General features: G+C 53.1%; 9 protein-coding genes across 9 annotated transcripts; 4 read left to right on the forward strand and 5 right to left on the reverse strand.

The window, feature by feature from the left end:
* Nucleotides 1-1,260: 1,260 nt before the first annotated feature.
* C8A04DRAFT_26365 (Spc98 family-domain-containing protein) lies at nt 1,261-4,233 on the reverse strand (the record flags this gene model as incomplete). Its single annotated transcript, XM_062779907.1, has 1 exon — nt 1,261-4,233. One exon carries the CDS (start codon nt 4,231-4,233, stop codon nt 1,261-1,263), a length of 2,973 nt encoding a protein of 990 aa, XP_062639252.1.
* Nucleotides 4,234-4,625: 392 nt separating this feature from the next.
* On the forward strand, nt 4,626-7,618 carry C8A04DRAFT_35446 (chromatin modification-related protein EAF7-domain-containing protein; the record flags this gene model as incomplete). Its single annotated transcript, XM_062783173.1, has 5 exons — nt 4,626-4,836; nt 4,912-5,575; nt 6,045-6,195; nt 6,269-7,397; nt 7,491-7,618. 5 exons carry the CDS (start codon nt 4,626-4,628, stop codon nt 7,616-7,618), a joined length of 2,283 nt encoding a protein of 760 aa, XP_062639253.1.
* A 499-nt stretch (nt 7,619-8,117) lies between these two features.
* On the reverse strand, nt 8,118-8,321 carry C8A04DRAFT_26368 (uncharacterized protein; the record flags this gene model as incomplete). Its single annotated transcript, XM_062779908.1, has 1 exon — nt 8,118-8,321. One exon carries the CDS (start codon nt 8,319-8,321, stop codon nt 8,118-8,120), a length of 204 nt encoding a protein of 67 aa, XP_062639254.1.
* Nucleotides 8,322-11,704: 3,383 nt separating this feature from the next.
* C8A04DRAFT_10235 (cytochrome P450) lies at nt 11,705-13,555 on the forward strand (the record flags this gene model as incomplete). The annotated part of the gene is made up of 5 exons (XM_062776511.1): nt 11,705-11,861; nt 11,934-12,084; nt 12,147-13,111; nt 13,172-13,455; nt 13,517-13,555. 5 exons carry the CDS (start codon nt 11,705-11,707, stop codon nt 13,553-13,555), a joined length of 1,596 nt encoding a protein of 531 aa, XP_062639255.1.
* Nucleotides 13,556-14,186: 631 nt separating this feature from the next.
* C8A04DRAFT_26370 (Rhodanese-like domain-containing protein) lies at nt 14,187-14,948 on the forward strand (the record flags this gene model as incomplete). The annotated part of the gene is made up of 2 exons (XM_062779909.1): nt 14,187-14,471; nt 14,541-14,948. 2 exons carry the CDS (start codon nt 14,187-14,189, stop codon nt 14,946-14,948), a joined length of 693 nt encoding a protein of 230 aa, XP_062639256.1.
* Nucleotides 14,949-15,209: 261 nt separating this feature from the next.
* Nucleotides 15,210-16,258, reverse strand: C8A04DRAFT_26371 (uncharacterized protein; the record flags this gene model as incomplete). Its single annotated transcript, XM_062779910.1, has 3 exons — nt 15,210-15,613; nt 15,685-16,117; nt 16,214-16,258. The coding sequence occupies 3 exons, from the start codon at nt 16,256-16,258 to the stop codon at nt 15,210-15,212; spliced, it is 882 nt and encodes a 293-aa protein (XP_062639257.1).
* Nucleotides 16,259-16,696: 438 nt separating this feature from the next.
* On the reverse strand, nt 16,697-19,746 carry C8A04DRAFT_35448 (uncharacterized protein; the record flags this gene model as incomplete). Its single annotated transcript, XM_062783174.1, has 9 exons — nt 16,697-16,783; nt 16,840-16,950; nt 17,182-17,369; nt 17,438-17,595; nt 17,787-18,141; nt 18,194-18,574; nt 18,632-18,842; nt 18,917-19,495; nt 19,630-19,746. 9 exons carry the CDS (start codon nt 19,744-19,746, stop codon nt 16,697-16,699), a joined length of 2,187 nt encoding a protein of 728 aa, XP_062639258.1.
* Nucleotides 19,747-20,522: 776 nt separating this feature from the next.
* Nucleotides 20,523-21,346, reverse strand: C8A04DRAFT_26373 (translation protein SH3-like domain-protein; the record flags this gene model as incomplete). The annotated part of the gene is made up of 4 exons (XM_062779911.1): nt 20,523-20,593; nt 20,647-20,773; nt 20,859-21,131; nt 21,338-21,346. The coding sequence occupies 4 exons, from the start codon at nt 21,344-21,346 to the stop codon at nt 20,523-20,525; spliced, it is 480 nt and encodes a 159-aa protein (XP_062639259.1).
* A 1,316-nt stretch (nt 21,347-22,662) lies between these two features.
* On the forward strand, nt 22,663-24,798 carry C8A04DRAFT_26374 (Sac2 family-domain-containing protein; the record flags this gene model as incomplete). The annotated part of the gene is made up of 3 exons (XM_062779912.1): nt 22,663-23,122; nt 23,184-23,578; nt 23,647-24,798. 3 exons carry the CDS (start codon nt 22,663-22,665, stop codon nt 24,796-24,798), a joined length of 2,007 nt encoding a protein of 668 aa, XP_062639260.1.
* Between the last annotated feature and the right edge of the window lie 102 nt (nt 24,799-24,900).

Genomic DNA, 24,900 nt, shown 5'->3' on the forward strand with positions numbered 1-24,900 from the left:
TTGAGAGAAATTGGGAACAGTTGCGTCAACAAAGCCAGCTGATAATCATGGACGCCTTAGTTGTATAACAACTCTCGCGTTGCATTCATCAAACCCCGCGCCATTTTCACATCAAAATGATACAGCTTTTTTCGAGCTATCAAGGACCTAGCAGAAGTGCCCTCAAACTCTTTGACTCGAATACACCTCAAGACGTTACATGAAACCACTTTTAGTGAGGTGTTGACAATACGGGGAGTCGAAATAGTATATAAATTAGTTACATTTGCCTACTAAATAAGCACACTGTGCTTGAGTTCGACGAACCACTTTGCAAACGGTTATCTGAGATGAGCAGTTCTTACGTATAGTGACGTCCCTCGTGTGCCATGCCAGTTAGAACTAGTACCAGACTTCGAAACTGCTAGTCACGATTAATATTTCCAATTGTTACCCAAGTATAAGACGAAAGTATCATAACTACCTCAGCTGAAATAGAAGTTGCCCAGATAAAAAGGAAACCGCCAAATGATACAAACACCAGGCTCTTAGTTTCCAGCTTGGTGGTTATCAAGAACACGGCGGCATCAAAGTGACTCGAGACCTTCGCAAGACCGAGGCAAGCAAAACCGAGGACACACGATGATACGCGAGAGGGAGTAATCCGCGGCGGGGAATCACTAAACATCAAAAGAAAAAAAAAAAAAAAGACTAACAACGGTTTCGGGCGAGTTTTAAACTAGTCGTGCGGTTGATGGAGAGGGGACGCAAACACTAAACACTCATGACACTCCAATCATAAAACAGTTGATCGGTACAAAACTTAGGGCGACGAACCCGTGAACTGAAATTACGTGGCTATCCCGAGATATTACTTCCCTACAGCGGTGTTTTACTGTCACTGGCCGCTGACTTTGACCGGCAATCGATTTTATATTTCGCAAAAGTGCGTTTGTTATTATTGATGGACATCGCCAATTCGCGGCAATCCAATAACTGCGCCGAACAGCATCTCATCCGTATCGCGTACGTTTAAAGTAAACCTGCTCAGGGGGTTTATTTTCGGAATTGGATACGCATTTACATGATCCAATACGCATACCACCCCCGGATCAATCCGCACTAGATAGATAAGTAAGGTTAGGTAAATAACTATACGCCGCTCAGATACCACACGATGCCGAGTTAACTACAATGGGTTGTTAAACGAGAATGTCATTTTTTCTTCAAGGCCTATGGGGATTATCACACCCTACCTTAAACGTCCTCCGATTTTGATCTTCACCACCCACCGTCCTCGTCATCCCCCCTGGCATAGAATCCCTCAAGATCCAACCTCACCAACAACTGTTCCACCGACCCCACCCCCTCTTCTCGACCACCACTAGCAGAAACCGCCATCTTCTCCCGCAGCGCACGGCAGACTGTGACAAATCCACTCACTTTTTTGCGAAATTGACGATACAGTTCCTGCTCCTGCTCCAGCCGCGGTTTCCCCAGCGGGCCCTCGGTCTCGGCAGCTGCGAACTGGAGCACTATGGCAAATGTTTCTTCCAGCAATGCCATCACGGGCGCCTGGCGCTTGCGCAGCAGTAGGGCGCCCATGATCTCGTCGAGTAGACGTTCATGGCGGTCGCGGAGGACCTCTGGTGTTGCTCTCGCGCGTGTGCCCCCAAACCTAGTCTTTTCTTGTCTGTCTCTATTTTTAATGTTGGTGTTGGTGTTGGTGTTGTTACCGTGTCCGTGTTCGGGTGGGTGGAGGGATTCTTCCTCTACCCTGTCCAGCCATGCCTCCCAATTTGCCCAGGGGGTACGGATCCCGACGTCGAAGAAATATCCCGCTATCTGGTGTATGAAATGGCGGGCCTCAATCTGGAAGCGAGTTGCCACTGGTGTTAATAGCGGGGCGCCTTTGCGGTTTGCGCGAGAGGAGCAGGGTGAAAGGAGCTGGTTAGCCACGTAGAGCATACGGAGCACTCGCATTAAGAGCTTGAAGATGTGGTCGTATTTAAGCAGTACAGCAGGGCTGAGGATGGGTCGGAGGGGGGCGGGCGACTTGTAAGATAGCCGTAGAAAATCGAGGGCCTCGAGTTTGTGCGGGTCCATGCAGCGGTCTATTTCTTCTGGGGAAAGGTCGCGGACAGAGAAGCTGAGGTCACCTAGAAGGCTATGGGGATCATTCCGACCTTGTTGTTGGTCGGTGGTATATGATGTATGCTGCTGGGACGCGGCAGGAACCTCGTAACAGTCAGACAGGACGCCCATCAAAGCCAGGCGGAGCTCGGAGCTGGCGGGCGGCCAGGTCTTTCGTCCCATGAGGCGGAGGCCCATTGTTGTCCCGGTGCCTAGGGCGACGCCAGTACGGCGCTCGGCGGTGGCGAGATCTGGGTTGAACAGGGCGTGAGTGAGCCGGCTGACGAGAAGGCCATTCCCAAGGAGGAAATATTGCTTAAAGAGATCGATATGATCGCGGATGTGGTGGGCGGTGAAAATAAGTTTCATGCATTCTTGGCCGATGAGTGTCGATTGAACCTCGATAGCTGGGCCAAAGGATAGCAAAGGAACAAGCGTCCAATGAAGAGTGAGATTGTTGGGGACGCTAATTGCGTCCGTTTGGTAAAGTCGATTGCGGAGAAGCTGGGTGAGGGCATCTCTCGGCTTGGGCGGTTGAAGTGGCTGGTCGAGTTGGCGGATGGACGCGAGAATGTTGGCCTCCACCTGATTTTCGTCTTTCCCGAAATACTCGAGTTCCGCCTCGTCGTATTTCCTTTTTCTACAACCGGAGAATACCGGCCTGGGAACGGCTGAACAGCCTTGCTGAATAGCTAGTACTAGTTCGTCCCGGTACTCGTTGACTCTGGCCTCGAGCTTGGAGACCGATTCCCAGTCGAACTCCCACCCCAGCCTTGGCGGTATCGCAAGCGATGAAATGTCCGGTTGGGAGAGGATGTGGTCTGGGTGATGCTCGCGCAGGAACCTGAGGTCGCGCCCAGTTTCGAACATAACCCGAGCCATGTCTTTTGGAATAAACGTTGGGACCTTCTCTCCGTCAAGAAAGTAATCGGCGTCCTCTAGCTCAAAACCCTGGTCGTCAATCCACATCCTATCCGCGACCATGACGAAAGCTTTTCCAGGACCAGTCTTGGTTACAGGTATCCCCCCCTCCGCTCTCAGACCTATCCATTCCTCGACGAAGGCAGTCCATGGGTCTGATAAAACCCGAAGCACCTCCCGCGTGGCATCTTTCAAAAGCCCATCTCGGTATTCCGAGGTTTGTGCCTCTTCATAAAGGCATGAGAGAAGGCCCTCATCGGACTTTTGCCGAGCGAGCTCCCTAATAAGCCGATCAAAGTAGGACAAGACTGACTGAGCTGGGCGAATCGAGGATTGCAGTTGGAGAACGGATCTGATCCTGTAGCTGTGATCGCTGAGCTCAGACCGGACCGCTCTAACCAGCCGGTCAACAACCCCAGCGAGGGCAACTCTAACAGGTGTAGCAGCTGCAGAATATTCCTCCTCGGAGAAATCTTGAAGGTATCTGAGTGAATTCCCACAATCAAGACAAAGCTTGTCTACAGCGCGGACCGAGTCCAGCGAAAGACCAGAGATCCTGAGATGAGGCACCGTCTTGATAAACGATTCCTTCTCCGGGCTCCATGAAAAGAGCGCGGAGCTTCTCCCTAGAGCGAGATTCCGCAGACACGCGCAGTAGATTGCGGTGTCAATCACGTCCGGGCCGTGTCCTGTTTCTGAGTGTGCGGCAAAGAGTGCATCTAATGCGGAAGGCCCCGCTTCGGAAACGAAGGACGGGACGATATCATCTTGGTCGGCTCGGTTGAAATTCTCCCAGGTTCTAAACGTAGACGGGGCGGCGATGTCCTCACCGGCGTGAGATATCCAGAAATCCTCATCATCCGAGGATAACGGAGGGTCGAGTTCTGACTCGGGAAGCTCAACACGATGTCCGTTGGGTTGCGGGTGGATGGGCAACGCAGGTTCTTGGTCGGCCAGTTCCTTCAGAAGCGATGGTAGCTTGAAGAAGGCATCTCCACCGTCAGCCTGAGATCCCAAACCCCGAACATCGGCGGTATCTATGAGGCTATCGGACGCCGCTCGGCCTCCGGAGCTCGGTCCCTTAAAGACAAATAGAGGGCTGTGAACAGTGTTGTCGCCGACAGCGTTGTCAAGCCAGTTCGAAGGTCGCCAGAAATCGGGAACGGCGAAGAGATCAGAGGGATCCTCCTCATCGGCCATAGTTACGGTTGCCCAAGTTACGCTCGTCGAAATCCATCGGTGCGTATGGTTGTCGTGGGCTGTGGGGATTACTCCGTTTGGTTTGCGACTTTCGATTTCATTAGGTAGTTAAGTGGACGCGACTCGGGCCCGCGTCAGAGATTAGTGGTGGTTGCGCTCGGCCATCAACCCTAACCCTACAAAGAGCTCCTGCCTGCCGAGAAGCCACCAAGGTTCTTGGAGCTTGCGCTTGCCTGGAGCTCGCATCGTCACATTTCCCACCTCCAGTCCAATTTCGAATTTAATCCCGACGAGCTTTCACACTCTACACCAGTCGTATTTTATCATTCCATATTCAACACTTATCCCTTCGAGTCCGCACGAAACCAATCGCCAATTGCGTGCCCACCAGGATGCCGCCCAAGAAGAAGGGCGGCCGGGCCAGTACCCAGGGCGCGACGCCTGCGCGAGATGACGATGCTATGGACGTCGACACGCCGGCACAGACACCAACAGCGCCCGTAGTGCCAGCAGCGCCTCAACCACCTAAGCCGGTAACCGATCCGTGGACAGACGATCAAGTTGCATCGCTATTTAAAGGCGTCATCAGGTGGAAACCGGCGGGTGAGTAAAAATCGACGTATTCTGTCCCCCGGCTGCATTTCAAAGGTTGACTAATGGGCCCTTTCTCGGTTCAAGGAATGCACAAACACTTCCGAATGCTAGCGATCAGCGAACATCTTCGAAACCACGGTTTCGACCCCGACGCGTGCCCCCACACACGGATCCCTGGCATCTGGGCCAAGCTGGGGGAGTTCTACAACCTCGAGGCAATCGACGAGCGGGAAAATAACATGGATCCGCCGGAAGAGGAGGGCCAGCCGAGGCGTTACCACGACTTCTCATTGCCATGGAATCAATACGGCGACATCATGTTGAAGCGGGCGCGAGCGGACCCTAGCGAGGCACCAACCAGCCCCGCGCAATGGGATCCCGACGCACCACCTGCTGCTGGCGATTCGAAGAAGCGGAAGCGGGGCCGCGCCGGGTCAAATCCTAGAACCCGCAGTAGCACCGTGGAGGATACTGAGGAAGAAACACCAGCCGCGAGCCCGACAAGGAAATCGGGGCGAGGCGGGAGGGCGACGGCCAAACGGACGTCAAGCAGGGCACGGAAGGTCAAGGAAGAGTCGTCGCCGTCACCGTCGTCAGCGGATGAGAGTGAGGAGGAGGAGGACTCTGATAACGAGGAGGAAGAGGAGGAAGAAGAAGACACGGGCACACCGGTATCGACAAGGGGGAGAGGAGGTGGGAGGGGCCGTGGTGGGAGAGGGAGAGGTCGGGGGAGAGGCCGTCGCGGGCGGTGAGGATGGCGACAGCCTAAGATGTGTGTTAACTGTACATGTATCTTTAGAAGAGGAGGTTGTCTGTATTTCACTCCGTGTGGGCGTACTTCGTGTTGATTTGCCAATACCCAATTGAACGAAACCGTTGTATCTGTAGTCGCGTGATCTTGATCTTTTCTCGAGCATGGGGATGTTGGTGACCATTTGAGCATCCCGCTAATTACTGCAGCTTCAGGGCGGCGCTATTGAACCCCACCAAAACAACCCCGCAGTCGCGCTGGGTGAAAGCAATGACACGCGCCTGAACCAAGCATATCTGCTCCCCCCTGACACATACCACAGCAATGTTGACGAGCTTGGAAACATTACGCCCAACTGCCCAAAATGTCTCGACCTGGACCGTCTGCGCCGAGAAATCTCACCCTGACGGAGGAGCTGGAGAAGCTTGAGCAATCTATCACACTAACTCTGCAAGGTTCGATAAAGCTTGCTGCTACTCATTTGGGCCTGCCCACTGACGCACCTCTCAGAAATCGACCATAATTTCAGTAAAGCACACCGCATTGTTACAACAAATATCTTGCCGCTAGTTGAGCAATACGGGGAGCATTCCCGCTCAGTATGGGAAGCTACAAAGGTACCTACACTGAGTCCCGCCAGGCACACCCAACCCGATGACCTTGTCACCTTGGCTGATCTGTATTGCGTAGTTCTGGAAACAATTCTTCGAAGCGTCCGCCAATGTCTCATTGTCGGGATACGAAGAGCTCGCTGCGAATGACGAGAACACAGACATCACCGCCGATGAAAGCACGATACACAACGAGACAACCGAGTACACACCACGTCCTCGCAGCGCAGGGAATCACGACGTTTCCATAGCCACCGACCAGTCATCCGCCCTGCACCACGGAGAGGACAGTCACCAAGAGGAGTCAACTCTTGGTGACGATGACGATGACTTGACTGGCAGCACACCCCGACCACCCGCAACAAAAACCCTCTCTCTCCGCCCGCAGTTCGCGAACCTCTCATCTCCCTACGAAAATTTGAAACGAGAGTACGATACCAAGCGCGGCCGGGGTGGTGGCGGTGGCGGCCGAACACCCAGAGGAGAAACAGCTCCTAAAGAGGAGCAAGAAGAGGACGACACCGAGCTGCTTTTCCAACAGCACACCGCACGCCTCCCAGACATGTCCATGGAGCCCCGCGACTCGCTCGATGCCGATGGTCCCGGGCTGGACCATGGGGACGATGGTGACACACAAGACTTTAACTTTGATGGAAAAGGGAAGAACAATGATCCCCTATTGCACCGCATGCTGGACAAAAACTACCGCATCGCTGCCACGCCGCATAAGGGTGCCGGTGCCAACATGGGCATCTCGCCCATCCGGTGGAAGGTTGACAAACTCGCCTCCACACCAGGCAGGGGAGATCGGAGAGGGAAAGGCAAAGACAAACAGTCGGCCGCACGGCCAATCTGGGAAGACTCGCCAACCTCCAGCCCGGAGATGGCAGTGCCGCAACTCAGGAGTGCAGCATTCATGTCCCCTGCTAGAGCGGCTTACAAGAGCAAGGGGAAAGCGGCGGCGGCGACAGCAGCAGCAGGGCCAAGGACACCGGGCGTGAGTGTGCAGACACCGGCCACGGGGCGCAAGACGAGGGATGTTTTTGGGGGAAAGGGGGAGCGGGCTGCCGCGGGAGCGATGCCAGCAACGTCGAGCAAGTACGACGATGAGATTACTTGGGAGAGCGATAGTGATGAATTCGGCGGGATGAGCCCACCTAAGACGATTCAATTCGCCGTGCCACCGTCGAAGTTGCTACAGACACCAGGTATGTTCCCTGCCATATTTCCCACCGAACATGTTCCGCTCCCGCTTTGTGGTATGAAGAGGGACTAATAAACTAAACCACAACTTGGAACAGCGCGTGAAGCGAGCAAGAGGATCGTAGATAACATTCTCCTAACGGCGGGTGAAGATTTGGATGACCCGTCTGAGTACAGTCCGACGGTTGTCAAGATGAACCAGGGGGTTTTAGACGATACGTTTTGAAGGACAGGGAGAGACGAGATGACACGGTTGTTGTTGTTGTTGTTGGTCTATGACAGTCCAGCAATAATAAAGCAATGCGGTGCCCCGGTAGAAATGGTATGAATTTAACCTATCTTTCTGTTTCCCCCCCTTAAGGCTCTTACCACTGATCTAACGCCCGGCTTCCTTCACAGCATGATTCCAACCTCCATCGTCCAATTCTCTCCATCCCTCGGACCTTGATGATCCCCATTTTTTATGGCCGCCGGCCTAATGCCAAACGGCCATCCTCCCGGTGCAGCCCTCCCCCTTGTTGGGGCTGCACACCCTTGGAGCAGCCATGCTGTCCAGATCGGAGTTGCCGCGCTCTGTTTCTGCGCTTTCCACTCCTGCACCGGCAAAGGAGCAAGGAGCGGACAACGCGGCGCGGCGTTTTAGCTTTGGTGCTGGTTATCGCTGGACTCAACCCATGTCGACGGAATCGACAATGTTTTGGTTCCCCCTTTTCCCGGTTCAAGGCTCAGATACCCATGCGGATCTGGTTGCGAAGCACATCCTGCTTCTTCCTGCTCTCTGTCGCTTGCTTGCTGCCACTGTTGCTGCCCTTGTTGGATTTATGGGCGGACGACGAGTGAATCTTATCCTTCAGTATGGTGATGCGGCTGGCGAGGGAGGTAGTGGTGGCCACAGAGGCGGCGTCGGAAGTGGTGCTGTACTTAGACATGGTGAACTTAGGCTGGCAAGGGGAGGAGGGTTAGTTAGATCGTAGCGGTGGCGGCGAGCATGAAGCGGATTGGTGATGAAGAGGCTTACATTGCTGATGGTGCTTTATATGTGTTCTATTTGGTGCTGGAAGTTGGTGAAGTTGTTTGGGCAGCTGGCTTGATGTTTGAGGCCAATGAGATAGTTGGCTGGTTGTCTGAAGTGCGTTGAAGGCTCTGAGTGCAAAAACAGAGCATTTCGAGAGACGGCGTCTTGGTTTCTTATATACATGATTGCCTGATATCCTCAAGGGCGTGCCGCCTCTCAGCCTCATTTCTGTTAACAATCAGCACCTGTCCGCCGCATCTGGGTTGGCGTGTGCCACAGCCATCACAACTTAGATCCGAGTTCATCTCGGTCTGACGGCGGCGGGAGTGCGAGGCAACGCGTAAGTTTGCGTATACACGCTCGGGTGCGTATGTGTAATCACGCGCTAGCCAGGGGGTAACAACAAGGAGCTTGGAGTCGGCCTCGTGACTCATCGTGCTCATGAACAGATTTCGAGGCATGTGGTTGCATTGGGCCTCGAAAGTGGCTTTCAAGAAACTTGGCGCTGCTAGTTAGCTCACTGTGGAATACTTCGCGATCGAGTGTAGAGCCTTGCCGGCGTGACAAACCCGTAAAGTTACAGTTTTTTTTTAGTTTTTTTTTTCCGTAGGCTCAGTTGCGGCGTGAATGTCGTGGACCGTGACGAATGGGTTGGCTACCTACCTACATATGTCCATTATTTTCTAACCCCGCCATGAAATCCAACTGCACACCTTGTTAGGAAAGGTACCTAAGTATCGTGAAGTATACGCCGGGCTTGAGGTGACTGGCGAGTTCACCCCGACACCTTGGAGCTGTACTGAAATTCAGTTTCGAAGATTTCTGCAAGCATTCAAAAACGGTTGCGGCACAGCAAGACCCAAAACAAAAAGGATTGGTTCCCGTGCTAATCTTGTTGTTCCTCAGCCCCCTCTCATCTATCTGCCTTGTCCATTTTGAAGTTAATTACTTCGGAGAGATGTGGCTTGTAGAGTTCATTGCCCGATCTGATGGGCGAATTGTTCTCGCAGCCACAGCCAAAACTCAACGGTCATCATGTGAAGAAATTTTTTTCTCGGTTGACAGCTAACGTGAGTTATTGGAACTTTGACCTAAAGCAGGCGCTCCGTGGCTGAGGGGTGCGTCATCATTTACCGGCAGATTGCGTGTTCCTGACGGCCTGAGTGCGCGGCTGTGAGCTGCCTGAGTCATCGACTGTGTTGTTGTTGGTTGCTAACTAGTTACAACGTAGTTAGCATGGGAACTTGGCTTGCTTGGTAAGCTGATATCAAGGAGAAAGGGCAAAGGGCGGGGAAGCAGTCATTGAAATTTCGAATTGGAACGTCTTATTGGTGGGTGGCTTTTCAAGGAAACTCACAATATCGTGACTGCACCCCGCGTCTTGCGTGGAAGCTCGGTTGGACTACGAGTCCTTGATGACGATGTCTCCGTTTGTTGTAGGCCGGCAAGAAGGGAAGAGAAAGAAGAATTAATACCTTGGCAAGCTTCTCAAAGGGCAGTTCAAAGGGTCATTTTGACTCGAGAAGTCAGAAGCCAGCGTTTGCTGACGGCAGAGAATTGCTTTACTGAGATGGCTAGCTACCTAGGTACCATAACATCACTTACCAACTAGTATTTGTATCAACGACTCGGTTGTGTGGGCGTTCGATCTCCCCAATGGAGTTCTTTCAAAAGCTCGTTGCCCTTACTAGAGCAAATTCACGTCACGAATTAAACCTGATGCAGTGCATTCCCGAAGGTTGGGCGGCCAACTGCAGACTGAAAGCATCAGGAGGTACGAAGGTATTTGATTTGCCAATTCCCTCACGATTGGATCAGGACCAGAGTGTTAATTGGGTGCATTGTTTGCGAATCAACGGTTGCCAAGAACAGTAGCGACACTATTCCTTATTTCGCCTAGTCTCCGCAAGCTTTGGACGGGAAAGGGGGACGACCTCTGCGCAACTTTTTCTCAGAGCTCATGCTCCGTAGATATACTGTGGTCGCCAGTACATGTCTACTATGTAGTTGAGTCCAACCAGCATGTGCCAGATGGTGGGTGTCGAGAAAACCGCGAGTGGTTGACAAGATTGGGAAGATCTGCGGGCATCCCGTCTCGAGGCATTTTGTCTAGTTGCATGTTTCCATGGAACGAGGTTGAGCGTATGATGCTGTAAATGTAGCTGGGAGTTCATCTGACGGACTGAGATACGTTTTTTGAGCGAATTGACGAAGGGAGTTTTCATGAAGATAGTGCCGGGAATAATTCGAATCGATATCAGATCCTCAGATCGCGTTACTTGTTAAACGATGCCCAAAATCACTAGGTCGACCCAAAGCAAGCCCTCGTTTTTTGACAAAATATTGACAACGATAACGACGATTGTTGAAACCCCTGAAAAAGCTAGACCCTGCATGCGCTCACACCAATAGGAGGACTGAGTTGCCAGGGGGATCCAAAAACATGGTCCTAGGAAACAAGACGGTTCGCAGGACTACATAATAAGCCACCCGCCATTTGCAGGCTTAATGATTTGTTAAACTCATGCACCTCGGCGGATGCTGAGAGAAGCATATTATTCGGGTAAGTTTGAATACTTCAGCAGTGCGTCGTTCACAGCACTTTGTATGTTCTCTGGCGCTTTCGGCGACCCATGCTCGTTTTCGTATTTCGCAGTGTGTGAGTGGCCAGTTTGCCATGCCCCACTTGTCTCGTCTGATCCACAGCCTGCAGGTTCCTGGGCCGACAATACTATGTACAGCCGGTACTATCTGCCCGTCTGTTGTTGAGCCGCGTGGTTTTTGACAAACGTAAAGCCAAAAGCTTTATACACACTGCGTCTCGCAGAGTAAATACGGGCATGTAAGTATTCGTCTAATCCCGTATTTTGGGGGCGCCTGTGACGGAGAAATGCTTTCAGGCGTGTTGCTTCTTTGATAGGTCCTGAGGTCTGCATCCCATCATAACTCTCTGCAGGGGAAGATTTGACGCCCCACGCCTCCATGCATGGACAGGGGCCAGGGCCTGAGAATCTTTCCCATCCTCCTGCGCGATGTCTCGACATCCTCATCTTTTCCTTCGTCGGTGCCCGGGTCAGTTCTGCCTTCCGCTGTTTCCTTTTCCCGTCCCCTTCCCACAACTTTCGTCTCAGCGTGTGTTCCTGGGCGATCGTTCTTGCTGGCGGCATATTTTCGACAATCAGCGCTCTGGAGATTCGATTACGCGCGCCGCTTGCTCTTATTTTGCGAGTCTAGCCTTGTTAGCTTCGTTCTGTTTCGCCTAGCTCCTCGCTCATCGCGACTGCGACAACACACGCAATGGCCGCTAACGCGACCACCTCGCCTCTGGCGAGCATCAAGTTTGGGACCACCAATGTGCCGCCCCAACTCGAATTTTTTATCGATTATGTCTCGAACGCGAGCACCTTGACCATCCTTGCGACGGTCCTTGCGACGCTCGTAGTCTACGACCAATGTAGGGACTCTGTTTGCGCGCACTTTCAGAGTTGTGGACTCGATTTAGCTGACACATTGTGATCATGTTTAGTCTCGTACATTTGGAAGAAGGGGTCAATCGCAGGGCCGACGTGGAAGACGCCCTTCATTGGGCCATTCCTCGAGTCCATGAACCCCAAGTTCGAAGAGTATTACGCGAAGTGGCTCAGCGGTCCGCTCAGCTGCGTGTCTGTTTTCCACAAGTAGGTCAATGAATTTCAAGAAAAAGATGGGTGTGCCAAGTACTGACCTGTTTCTTCCCCAGGTTCGTGGTCATTGCCTCCACGCGTGACATGGCACGGAAGGTCTTCAACTCGCCCGCTTTCGTCAAGCCCTGTGTCGTCGACGTCGCACACAAACTTCTCGGTGCGGACAACTGGGTATTCCTGGACGGCAAAGCCCATGTGGAGTTCCGTAAGGGGTTGAATGGCCTCTTTACGCGCCGGGCCCTCGAAATTTATCTCCCCGGCCAGGAAGAGGTCTACAACCGCTACTTCAAGGAGTTCGTGCAGACTACCGAGCAAGCCAGCGGCAAGCCCGTGCCGTTCATGACGCACTTCCGTGAGGTCATTACCGCAGTTTCGTGCCGTACTTTTGTTGGCCATTACATCTCCGACGAAGCCGTCAAGAAGATCGCCGATGATTACTACCTCATCACTGCCGCCCTTGAGCTTGTTAACTTCCCCATCATCTTGCCTTACACCAAGACCTGGTACGGCAAGAAGGCGGCCGACATGGTTCTGGCCGAGTTCGCCCGTTGCGCCGCCAAGAGCAAGGTCCGGATGGCTGCCGGCGGTGAGCCCAACTGCATCATGGATGCGTGGATTATCCAGATGATCCAGTCTCAGAGGTGGCGCGAGGCGCAGGAGAAGGGCGACACTGAGGGTGTCGAGAAGCCGACACACATTCTCCGCGACTTCACTGACTACGAGATTTCCCAAACGGTCTTCACTTTCCTCTTTGCTTCGCAGGATGCTACCAGCAGCGCCGCTACCTGGCTGTTCCAGACCATGGCCCAGCGCCCCGACGTTTTGGACCGCGTCCGCGACGAGAACTTGAAGGTCCGGAACGGTAACATCCATGCCGCTGTCGACATGGACCAGCTTGAGTCCATGACTTACACCCGTGCCGTCGTCCGCGAGCTTCTTCGTTACCGCCCTCCCGTCATCATGGTCCCGTACATTGCTAAGAAGGCGTTCCCCATCACCGACACCTACACCGCTCCCAAGGGTATGTTGATGCCTAGTTTGTCCCAGGTGGTGTAATTGCTCGGTGCTAATACTTGTTTAGGATCCATGGTCATTCCCACGACCTATATGGCACTCCGTGATCCTGAGGTCTATGACCGCCCCGACGAGTTCGACCCCGAGCGGTATTACAGTGGCGATGCGGAGGTCAAGGGCGCGAAGAACTTTCTCGTTTTTGGGACTGGCCCCCACTACTGCCTGGGCCAGCAATACGCCCAGCTCAATCTTGTTCTGATGATTGGAAAGGCGTCGCTTCTTCTTGATTGGAAACACCACGCGACACCGAAGTCGGAGGAGATCAAGGTTTTCGCCACGATCTTCCCTATGGTGAGTTCCCTTGACTGGTAGTGATATATCTGGTGTTAGTGATGTGTACTAACTGAAATAGGACGATTGCCCATTGACGTTCAAGGACAGGGAGTGGTGAGCGATGTTGATTGATCGCAGGATAGACCGATAGACTAATCCCAAAGACGGGCTCGGCCGCCGTGATGGAGACACGTAATTAATTTGGTTTGGATGTGAGCGACTGGATGGCATTGTCTGGACCCGGGCTGTCTACGGACTCTGGAGGTATGTTCGTCACTTGGCCGCTGTGTGCTCCAGTTGAGTCCGGCTCGGGTGCCTGGAAACGATGTTTGGAAATGACCGCGGTTGGCCGAGAACCTCGACTTATACCATTGTAATCTTTAACCTGTACATACCTACATACCTTGGAGAACCGTATCTGGTCCGTAATGACATTTGATGAAACCTTGTCCGGAACGGGTCGTGCTTGGCGTTGTTCGCCGGATTATCATTGAGTGTTCCAGGAAGAAATGTCAACACATGGCGGCGAAGTGCAGTGACGTCTGTGGGGTAATTAGACACCCCACAGTAAACACCAAATCGAGAGCGAACTCGATTCTTGGCGCTTTTAAAGGTATTCCGCGCATCCGAGGTTTTACAGAACGCATTTGGATTCTCGATCTCCCCGCTCTTTTCCACGGCTCTTGTCAAAACCTCGAATCTCGCTTGTTCAGAGTCCAGCTCAATTCATCTACTACCCCAAACCAGCCATGGCATCTCAACGTGCGGTGGTAACACTGGCCAAGCCGCCGGTGTTTGCTTTTACGAGGACGATAGCCGCGGCGACAACTCCGGGGCGCATCCGGGCAGTGACGGTAGCACATTCGGGCTTGGTTATGTCACAATGCCGGGATCAACGTTGGCACACGAGTCCAACTGGGCGGCGGCCCTCATCGTCAATAGCTAAGCAAGCCTACGGACCGACGCCATCTATTGCTAGAAGGTTGTATTCCACCGACGCTGGGAAGCCTTCCAAGATCTGGGACTTTGATGCTGTTGGTCACTCCTCCAGGCGAGTATAGCGGGTCAGATTCAAGCTGACATGATGCGTTTTTCAACCCAAGATTCAAAAACTCACTACGGACCCTACGCATTCGGTCACGCTCATTGGTACTGCCCTCCCTCTCCCACCGTTTCTTACTTTGCTCCCGCCCGTTGTTACCAACACTCTTGCCTTCTACCTAGATGTCCGTGAACCGAACGAGCTTAAAGAATCCGGCTTCATCCCGGGGGCAATTAACATTCCGGTATCCTCTACCCCAGACAGCTTCCACATCACCGCTGAGGAATTCGAGGACCGGTTCGGGTACTCGCGCCCCCCTACCGATGCCGAGGTGGTCTTCTACTGCCGTGCCGGCGTGCGGAGCCGGGCAGCGGCGAACCTCGCAAAGGACGCGGGCTGGGAGAAGGTCGGGGAGTATCCGGGCAGTTGGTTGGACTGGGCTGGGAAAGGGGGGAAGGTGGAGAGGTAGACGGCGTAGAGGGGTTCTTCTAAACATGGCCAAGTAAGACGTCATGGACAGCCGCGGAAGCTTGAGGCAGCAACGCTGGGCTCCTGAACATCGAGTCATATCATAGGTACAATGAAGGAACTTAAAAACAGAAAACAAAGATACCGCCGGAAACGTCCGGTACTGCGCCCGCCATATTACCCCGGAAACGTACAATACACTGACCTTCTCCGTCTTTGACCACCTGAGATGCCCCCCTTTGTCCTACCAAGCCCAAGAACCTTAAAACATGCGTTCTGGGTCTGGCTTTACGTCTCCATCCTTAAGCGCCGGGCTACCGTGCGCAAAAAATAGCACCTTAATAGCCAGCGCTAGGCCGAAGTGCAGGGCGACCACAAGGATCAACAATACCTTACTGGTCTGGCGATCGGTGGCGCTTAGCACGGGGTACAGGTTTCGTAACAGGAAAGCGACCGAGACGCCGAAGCCAACACCGACAAAGACCCAGTTCAGGATTGAAATGGGCGACCAGCTGATGAGCGCCACGGGAATCCAGATCAAGTTGCCGTATCCATAGAGCGCCCAACACTCGAGTAGGTTGGCGCTCTCGGACCCGAAGTAACGGAGGGCGAGATACAGGACTACAGGAATCACGAAAGTGTAGCCATAGATGAGCCCAGCAGCGCCTATTTTTGGAGGGACCAAGGTTAGCGCATGCGTCACTCCAACGTTGTGAAAAGGGATCGTTCAAACACACCGCTCAACAAGCCGAAGTCATATGCAAACGCACTCCGACCCTCACGCGCCAAATAATCGCTGATCGTCCCGCCCAAGAACAAAATCAGGACCACCGTCGTGGCAATCCAAAACGGCCCATACAGGTCGGGGTTGCCCTCTAGCACATCGAGAAAATTCGCCCGCGGGAACAGGGCGGCGCCGCACCGCTGGAGCACCGATGTTGTGTCGACATCAAAAAACTGCGCATAGAAGGGCAATGTCCAGAGAAAGCGCTTCCCGCCAGCGCCGCCGCTTCCAGTGCCTGTGTTGGCGGTTGCAGGGAGGGGAAGCGATGGAGAGGTAGCCTTGTGGCCGCCGCGCGCGGAGCCGGTACCGAGGGCTGGAGAGGACTCGGAGAAGTTGGAGTTGTGGAATTCGAGGTCGTCTTGAAGATCGGTATGGCCAAGATCGCCCTACGGGAGTGCGTTCCTTGTTAGTTTAAGCGCATTGTTTTTGGCGGGGGGTTGAAGAACTATGAGAACCGGAGGAGGGCAAAGGCGACAACTGACTTCGTCGTCGACGTCTACGACGGCGTCATAGCCTGATCTTGACATCCTGTCTTTTCGTGCCTGATCAATCCGCTACTGGGCGACAAATAGGGACGTGGGGTGGTTGGTAGGCCCGTGTTCGTTGAGACTTCGAGACATGAAGCTCTTGTGGGAGCTGGTGGCAGCTGTTGCGTGGTCTGGACAGAAGTCGACCCACTTCTGTTTCGCGTCGTCACTTGCAGATTGATAGAGACACCCCTTGATGATGCGAATCGTATCACGTGACCCCTAATTCCTGAGCATCGCTTTCAATGTTTACAACTTTGCCTCAGCCTTTCATGGACATTCATGCAAATAAATTTTAGATGGTCAGGAGCCTTTAGCTATGGTCATCCGGAATGTACAGTCAGAATGCGTGCCGTGTACCCCCTGCCAACCCTTGCAGAACCATGCGATGCCGAAAACCAAAGACGCCAGACGACCGTGACCGATGAGAGTGACCGTTTATTTAAGCTTCTTCTTGGGGCGGAGCTGGTTGGTGTGGCCGCACTTGCGCTTACGGCAGTTGGTCGCACGAGGGGGGAGGCGAGCCTGGGACATGTTAGCCATCGAATGCGTTTCTGGTCTAGGAGTGGGTGCCGCCTCACATAGCACTTGCGGCAAATCATCTTCTCGCAGTTAAACTTCGAGGCAAGAGCCTTAAGGGAGGGCTCAATGATACCACCGCGGAGGCGGAGGACAAGGTGAAGGGTCGACTCCTGTGATCCTGTGTCAGCCTTGTTCAATCCAAAATCGTTTCCCCTGCTCCTTCCGCTGCCGTAACGTTGCCATAATCCAGCGCCGCGGGGATGAATGTATCTCCTTCAATATTTAAACCAATACGGTTCCCCCTCTTCATCACCCCCCTTACCCCCGGCTCTCGTTCACACCCCGCGGCTGCTATGGTCGTTTCGCGGATACGAGCGGAAATTCTGCGCGTGCAAACTGACCTTCTGAATGTTGTAATCAGAAAGAGTGCGGCCGTCCTCGAGTTGTTTGCCGGCAAAGATCAGGCGTTGCTGGTCCGGCGGGATGCCCTCCTTGTCCTGGATCTTCGACTTGACATTGTCGATGGTGTCCGAGGATTCGACCTCGAGGGTGATGGTCTTACCCGTGAGGGTCTTCACGAAGATCTGCACTGTCCATGGTAATAAACATTAGTATTTCGTCGAGTTTCATGGCGGCGATGGCATGGATGTGGCTCACTCTTGACCGATTTCCGTGGACTTGCTGGTGAGGATGACGGGAAAGTTCCAGTGAGCTGGAAATTTTGGTGGGGGTAAGAATCGGCTGCGACTGGGGGAGTAGGGTTTGTCGCCGGAATTTTGAGGCGCCCACATTTAATCCCGGTCGGCATCAAAATCCTGCGCACTGTCTTACCCTAACCCAACCCCAACCCTTACGGAACTATTTCCCCCAGCGACAAACAACGGGGATAGGAGTTTAACTCAAACCATATTTCGTACAGATTTCACTTTGAATTTCTACCTTGCACTCGATTGCCGCGACGGCACACGACGCTGTATGCCACCTCAATTATCCTTCTCCCCGTCACTCTTCCGCTCTTGATCGTCGTTTCTCTTGGGTGTGCCATGTAAGGAGTGTTTGCTCGAGAGTGTAAACCGCCCGAACGAGATTATATACCGAAAGCCCCGCAGCCTCAGCTGCGACTTCGTGCAGCCGCTTTGCCACACCCTCAAGCTCGTCCGTCTCCTTGTAAAACTGATAATCAGAACCCAACCGTTTGATCGGGCTGTTCGCGCTTTCCGAGTCTTGCACCGGCCGGACTCTTTTCGTAGCTCCGAGTACCCGCTTCGTTCTCTCCTCCACTGCTTCCCGAGACTTTTCAGGGATAGTTGCTAGGGGTACGACATCATGAAGCGGGAAGAGCCGGTGTAACTCAGTGTCATCTTGGACCGGTTAGCTGTGGTGCCTATTCCGCCTCTCGATGTTTTGGCTTACCCGCTACGTTTGTTTTGATCTGTGTCTCCTGAAACCAATTCAGTAGTTCAGTGATATCGTTTTTGTCCATGGACCAAACTTCCTGCGGGTCCATCTGCTCGTACTGTACCAGCCCGTGCCTTTTCTCCTCGTCCACGGCGAATTCTGATTCCCAAACCAACCAATCCATCTTAGTGCAGAGGGGGTCATCCGCACTTCGGGGAAATCTTGACACTGAGTCGGGGGGATAACAATACTTCGTGGCCACGACGATAGAGGCCATCAAGAGAACCTCCGGTATATCGATTAACCTGTGTCGTTTATGTGTTGTCTCCTGAGTCGGAAAAGAGAAACTTAATTTAGACAACCGGCATAGTTTCTGGGAGAAGGAGTGGATCTCGGCTGGGGCTGTCAGTTGATAGTGCTTCCTCCGGAATACCTGGAAGGCCGCGAACTTACGAGGAAGAGCCAAGTCTTGGATATATGAGAATAGCAAAGGCGGTGCTGGTATAGCAGGAAACACAAGCGCATGGTTTTCCTTATAACCTAACATTAAATCCATGATCGCATGGTGAAGCTCGCCACCATGGAACTTCGCATATCTCGTCAGGAGAGCGTGATGCGCCCAACCGGGCAAGCGATCCCGCCACTCTTTGGGGATATGATCAATCTGCAGCGGTTAGTGAGGGGCCATGATAGAAGAGGAGGACCTATAGAGAAGCTGTGCTCGAAGGGCGCACTCACCGCACTAAGAAAGGGTATTTGCCTATTCTTTGCCCACCGAAACAAGTCCCCAATTCTGACCGGCTCCTGCCGAGTGACACACCCCAAATACACCAAGGCCAGCGTATCCATGACCCCCGGGAGTGCCCATATGTCAGTCGACCAACTCTTTCTCTTCCTCGTCCACCCCATCCCCTTTACCGCCCCCCCGTCTCCTTGTTCATCGCTCGCGTCTGCCGACTGGGAACTGAACAGCATTAACCCCGCCTTCCCATCATCCACGTTACCGCCGACACCGCCGCCCCTATCGGCTCTGTCTCCCTTCCCGCCCTTTCTTGCCAGTCCCGGAAGCGCCCTTAGGCGCAACGCCCATAAGTCCTTCACGACCGCCTCTAATTCCGGGTGAAAGCCCTTCTGCTGCACCAACCAGAGCACCTGTTTGCGGATGAGAAGCTGCAAACACTCGAGAAACAATTCGCGAGCGGCGTTTCCCGTGAGGTGTTTGCGCTCGCCCCTGCGAGAGGCCTTTTTTTTCAGACGAGCGACGCGGCCGGTTTTGCCGAAGTTGTCGTCTTCGTCGACGTCGAATTGGATATAACCCTGTTGTTATGTGTGAGAAGAATGAATGGACAGAGTTCCGAATGCCCGCGAAAAAAAGAGAGAGAGAGAGAGAGAGATTTAAATGTCACTTGGTGCTGGCCGCAAGGTGAAATGATGGGTGGATAGGTACATGCCTCTACTTGATGGCCGTTCTCACAGTAGCGTCGGCCGTTTTCAAGATACCACCTCTTAGCAGGACATTCGGAGCACGTGTCGCCACGCGGGAACCGTTTATGGTAACGCGGCGCCATGCAATCCCGAAGGCTTCGTTAGATATGTCTTATTTTGTTTGGTGACGAGTGAAACCCAAAAGGGAACCACAATTGGGGTTTGAGCGACAGTCGAAATAGGGGTGCCCGTGCTGTTCCCGGACCTTGTGCCTGCGAGCCCGTACGAAAATCTAGACAACGGAAATTCTTCGATCAATACAAGAGGCAGGTAGGTGTCTAGAACAAAACATGTACTTTGGGTTAGACCAACCAGTGACGGCCTTATTTGCAGTTAGCGCTGGGGAGGGAGTTCTAGTTTGTGGTGTGTGGGGTCGGTACCTTTCGGTTTTTTTTTGGTTTTTTTTTGCAAGTCCCTTAGGTACTTAGGCTCTTTTTTGCATACCATGGTTTCTTGCACACCGTCACAACGCTATCGGCATGTTCATCTGTTTACAGGGAAATGGCCGATTGACGTGGACGACGAAACGGTTTTGTTTAATTCGTGAGATCATAAACTTTGCGGCCAACCGACGGCTTTTTCGGGCTCGGAGGAATGGGCCCGCACCGAAGAGTGACGCATCGGATAAACAAGTCTTCGATGGTAAACTACTAGGGAAGATCTCTGATCTGTACTGAGGTATGGAGTCCCTGGGGTGCACTACGGTACGGCTCCTTGTAGTCCCTGAAAACCACAATGGAACCTCAACCGACATATCCCCGCGGCCCGACAGGTGGGAATACAGTCACCTGGTGAAGTACACTGTGCCTCACATTCCGCTTCTTCCCTGGGCGCCGTTCACTCTCCAAGATGTGATCGCTTATTTGCTGCTGGTGTCCTCCTTGATATCCATAGCTTGCTCCTCCTTCATAGCGCTCACAACGGTAATGACTGTTGGAGGGTTAGTAATTCCATCGTCGCATCGAGGAATTATGCCAACATACTGTAATTCTTGTCTCCCGCGTCAAACAACTCTTGGATCTTGGTGCCAAGCTCACCGTCCGGCAACTTCACATCATTCTTTTCGCCGGCGTCAGAATACAAGTTGAGGAAACCATCATCGATGTCAATCTAGAGATGCCGTGTCAGCAAGCCTGTTCTGTGAATCATGGTAGAGTCACTCAGCGCGGAGTTGTAACGGATAGATTATTTTTACCAGTTGGTACTCGTTGCGCTTGACGTGAGGGACGTTCATGTTGTGGGTCGAAGGGGACAGATCCTCAAGTTTCTTGCCAGTGAAGATGTCGATGGCGGTAAGGTGGACCTTGGCGTGGCCGTGCTTGCCGGTTTTGGAGGTCGACATATCAACGATCTTGCACGGGCGGTTTTTGATAAGAACGTGGCCGTTCTTCCGCAGGGCAGAGCACTGCATGGGGTAGTATTCAGAGGCACCGGCATCACCACCGGCTTGGGTGTCGAACGCGTGCTCCTTTTCGCCATCGGGTTAGCATCAGTTCAGCACAGAATCGACGCCTCAAGACGCTGGCAGAGCCGTGCTCCGCAAGAATGGGAGAGGTGCCGTTCAAATTTGCGCTATCTAATTTTGACGCCGCGGTCCATCGCTCAGGGGAGTGCGGGGCGGTTTCTCATTGTTGTCCAAAGCGACCGCGGGCGTAGGGAAAACATGCGACTCACCTCAGACATATTGACGGCTTTCGGAAAAGATACTGGGTATTCGAAGAACAAAAAAAAACTGAGAAACGAATGCCCAGAAAGTTGTCGAATGGCCCAAAGGAGACGGGTGTGGGAAGTGCGAGGTCAGTGAGTGGCCAGAGAGGGGATGCCGGGAGAAATTTTGTGGTTTTTGAACGCCAGTTGAGAAGGGAAAAGGGCAACGTTTCCCCGCCATGCGCCCCTACCCTGTTCGGTTAATTCAAATTTCAGGTGGGGTCTGGTGCTCGCGGGCGCTTTGGTTGTTGCAGAACCCCGCTGGGACTCTCGAACCAATCACGGTTGGTTTCCAGCTGATTGATTTGTACCTACCCTCGCCGCTTGGACGTGGCAGTGGCCGAGAAAAGCATTAGGCTTGGTCAGATATGAGGCACCGAGCTTCTTCGAATGGATGCAAGGTGGGAAAGTCTAACCTTAATGACATGTTTGCAGCTGTGTACGCAGGTGGCTAACTTGGGCGCCCACAAATCCACATGTATGATTGGTCTTGCGAGAACTTATTATTCATCCTTCCACCAGGTCCTTCGCGCATGGTACTAGAACATGAGCTGCGAGGGTTTATGAGGTATCGTAGTGGCTTGAATACGTAGGAATTAAAGAAAATGACCTGTATTTTACCTCCGCCACTAATCTTATTTGAATATCCTTCGGCTCTTGACATAATGAGCAACTTTCCTCACCGTTCGTTTGACAGGTCAAGGCCATTTTACCTGGAGTTGGAATTATAGTACCCTTTACCATAGTATTCATAGAAACTTGGAGCAAATGTGACAAATGCGGAATCCTAGGCCCAGCGAGGGCGTCCCCATTTGTGCTCTTCGAAGCACGTTGACTTCGGCTGAGAGGAGGAACGGGCTCGGAGTTGGGACGGTTAGGGAGCTGCACTGAAGATGAAGTTGTTTGAAAGCCAGCAACCGAGGCCCAACATGATTTTCTAAAGCCTTTGTCACTTTACCATGTTCCGGAATATATTCTCCTAGCTAACAACCTGGATAGACTCATGGAGCAGTGGCAATTAACAACATGGATAAATTGAAAGAGGTTGGTACCTTCTGAGGTATCGAGGGAGTCCTTTGACGTTATCGATAAGGTTAAGTGAAGTCCAACCCGGGCGAGCCCATCCTGGCCCCACTCGAGCAGCAAGCCACCTGGGCAATCCAGTGCCCGTTGTCCGCCCTCCATACAAGTCTCGGGCGCGGTTTCTCGACAGGAACCAAACCGCAACCACGACACAAGATACACCTTGATAGAACGCAAATACGTCTATCGATAGAAGAGAGTGATGCACCATGTGGCTTGACCGCTTTGGTGGGCCGCACCCTGCAAACACGCCGCCGCCGAGCCAAAGCCGAACACAGTCGTCGCTACCCCGTCGCACATCGAGTGCGCGAGGACCGTACCTCACATCACAGAGACCGGGGCTTTCCCCAAGGGTCTCTTCGCTGTCTGTAACCTCGACGGATTCTTCGTCTTCCTTGCTTGGGCACCCAAAACGTGCCAATGGTTCGGCCTTGAAGCAGGCCACGAGTGTAGACTTCGGTTCTGACCCAGCGGCCATTTTGACCACAATTCTTGGGCCATTACCCGACCACGCTACTCTGGACGAAGAAAACCGGACAAGGAAGATTACAGACAATGGCCTCAATCTTGATTTTGAATTTAAAGGCCTCTCCTTGCGGGAGCTCGCCGATGGTGAGGCTGGCGGTGCCGTGGCAGGAGATGCATACCGGCCACAAACGGTGGAAGATTGTAGGTCATCCCGAATCTACTTGGCTGTCCCTCGTGTACTCATAGATTTGATTCATAATAGTCGAGAAGGATAAAGCCAAATTCGAAGACCTCCATCGATCCATCCGGGCATGTGACGACATTCTAAGCTCCGTGGAATCCAACCTTACTAGCTTTCGCAATGATCTCGCTGCCGTATCTGCCGATATCGAGACCCTCCAAGCCCGATCGACCGCCCTGAATGTTCGACTAGAAAATAGGAAGGCCGTCGAAAAGGCTCTCGGGCCGATCGTGGAGGAGTTGAGCGTCTCACCCGTGGTAGTATCCAAGATTTCGGAAGGCCACATCGACGAGGCGTGGGTGAAAACCTTGGCAGATCTAGACAAACGGACATCGGCGTTGAAGAAACCCTCGCAACAAACGACGGACAAAGCTCTTGCAGATGTGGGGCCGTTATTAGAAAAGCTGGTCATGAAGGTAGATATCTGTTTGATCTTCCGAGTGTTGGTCGGGGTCCTCATGCTGATGTGTGACTCGTCCACCAGGCCGTCGAGCGAATACGGGACTTCCTTGTTGCCCAAATAAAGGCACTCCGGTCTCCTAATATCAACGCTCAGATTATCCAGCAACAGAACTTTCTTAAGTTCAAAGACCTTTACTCATTCATTCACCGTCACCAGCCCGGTTTAGCTGGTGAAATTTGCCAGGCGTACCTCAACACCATGCGCTGGTACTATTTGAACCAATTTACTCGGTATCAAAAGGCGTTGGAGAAGCTTAAGCTTCATACACTCGACAAGAACGATGTGCTTGGCCACGAAGATACCTCAAGGAGGACTACGGTTCTCTCGGGCTCTAAAATTTCTAACGCACCCCACGACGCCTTCAATCTGGGAAGGAGAATCGATGTTCTCAAAGCCACTAACCAACTCGCCATATCCTCCTATCTAGCAGAAGAGGATCAATCCACACACTACCTCGAAGTTCCCTTCCGCCACTTCAATCTTGCTCTCATTGACAACGCTACTGCAGAGTATAGCTTTCTTGCGGCCTTCTTTAGCCCAGCGCTCTCGTTCACAGCCATTTCGCGACACTTCAATTACGTCTTCGACCCAATCTTTTCCCTCGGCCAAGCTTTCACCCGGCAAATTGTTGCCGACACATACGACGGACTTGGCGTCCTGCTGTGTGTACGCCTCAACCAACAGTTCGCCTTCGAACTACAGCGCCGCCGCGTACCCGCTGCTGACGGCTACATCAACGGCACCGCCATGACATTGTGGCCACGCCTACAGAGCGTCATGGACGCCCACTGCGAGTCGGTGCGGACGTTAACCGCGGCCCTACCCACACGCGCGGGGTCGGCGGCCAGCGCTAAGGCCGCCTCCGCCGCGCCACACGTGGTGATGCAACGCTTTGGCCAGCTGTTGCACGGGGTGCTAGCGCTGAGCGCTGAGGCGGGCGGCGATGATGAACCTGTGGTAGCCAGCCTGCGGCGGTTGCGGAACGAGGTTGAGGGGTTCCTGGCTAAGACAAGCCAGGCAAGCTTCGGGGCTGACAAGAGGAAGCGGGAGCGGTTCTTGTATAATAATTATAGTTTGGTTCTTACCATCATTAGCGACGCGAGCGGGAAATTGGCAGGCGAGGAGCAGGAACACTTTGAGTCGTTGAAGGCGAGCGCCCAGGAAGCCGGGTAAGGAGTGAAAACGGGCGTTACGGTTGGGTATGTATGTCTTCTCGGCGGTCGGCCACTGTACTACCCAGGGTAGTAAGTCTAAAGGGCATTTACATTACAGTTA

The sequence above is a fragment of the Dichotomopilus funicola genome, assembly GCF_033296635.1.
Source record: "Dichotomopilus funicola strain CBS 141.50 unplaced genomic scaffold C8A04scaffold_12, whole genome shotgun sequence".
Taxonomy (NCBI): Eukaryota; Fungi; Ascomycota; class Sordariomycetes; order Sordariales; family Chaetomiaceae; genus Dichotomopilus; species Dichotomopilus funicola.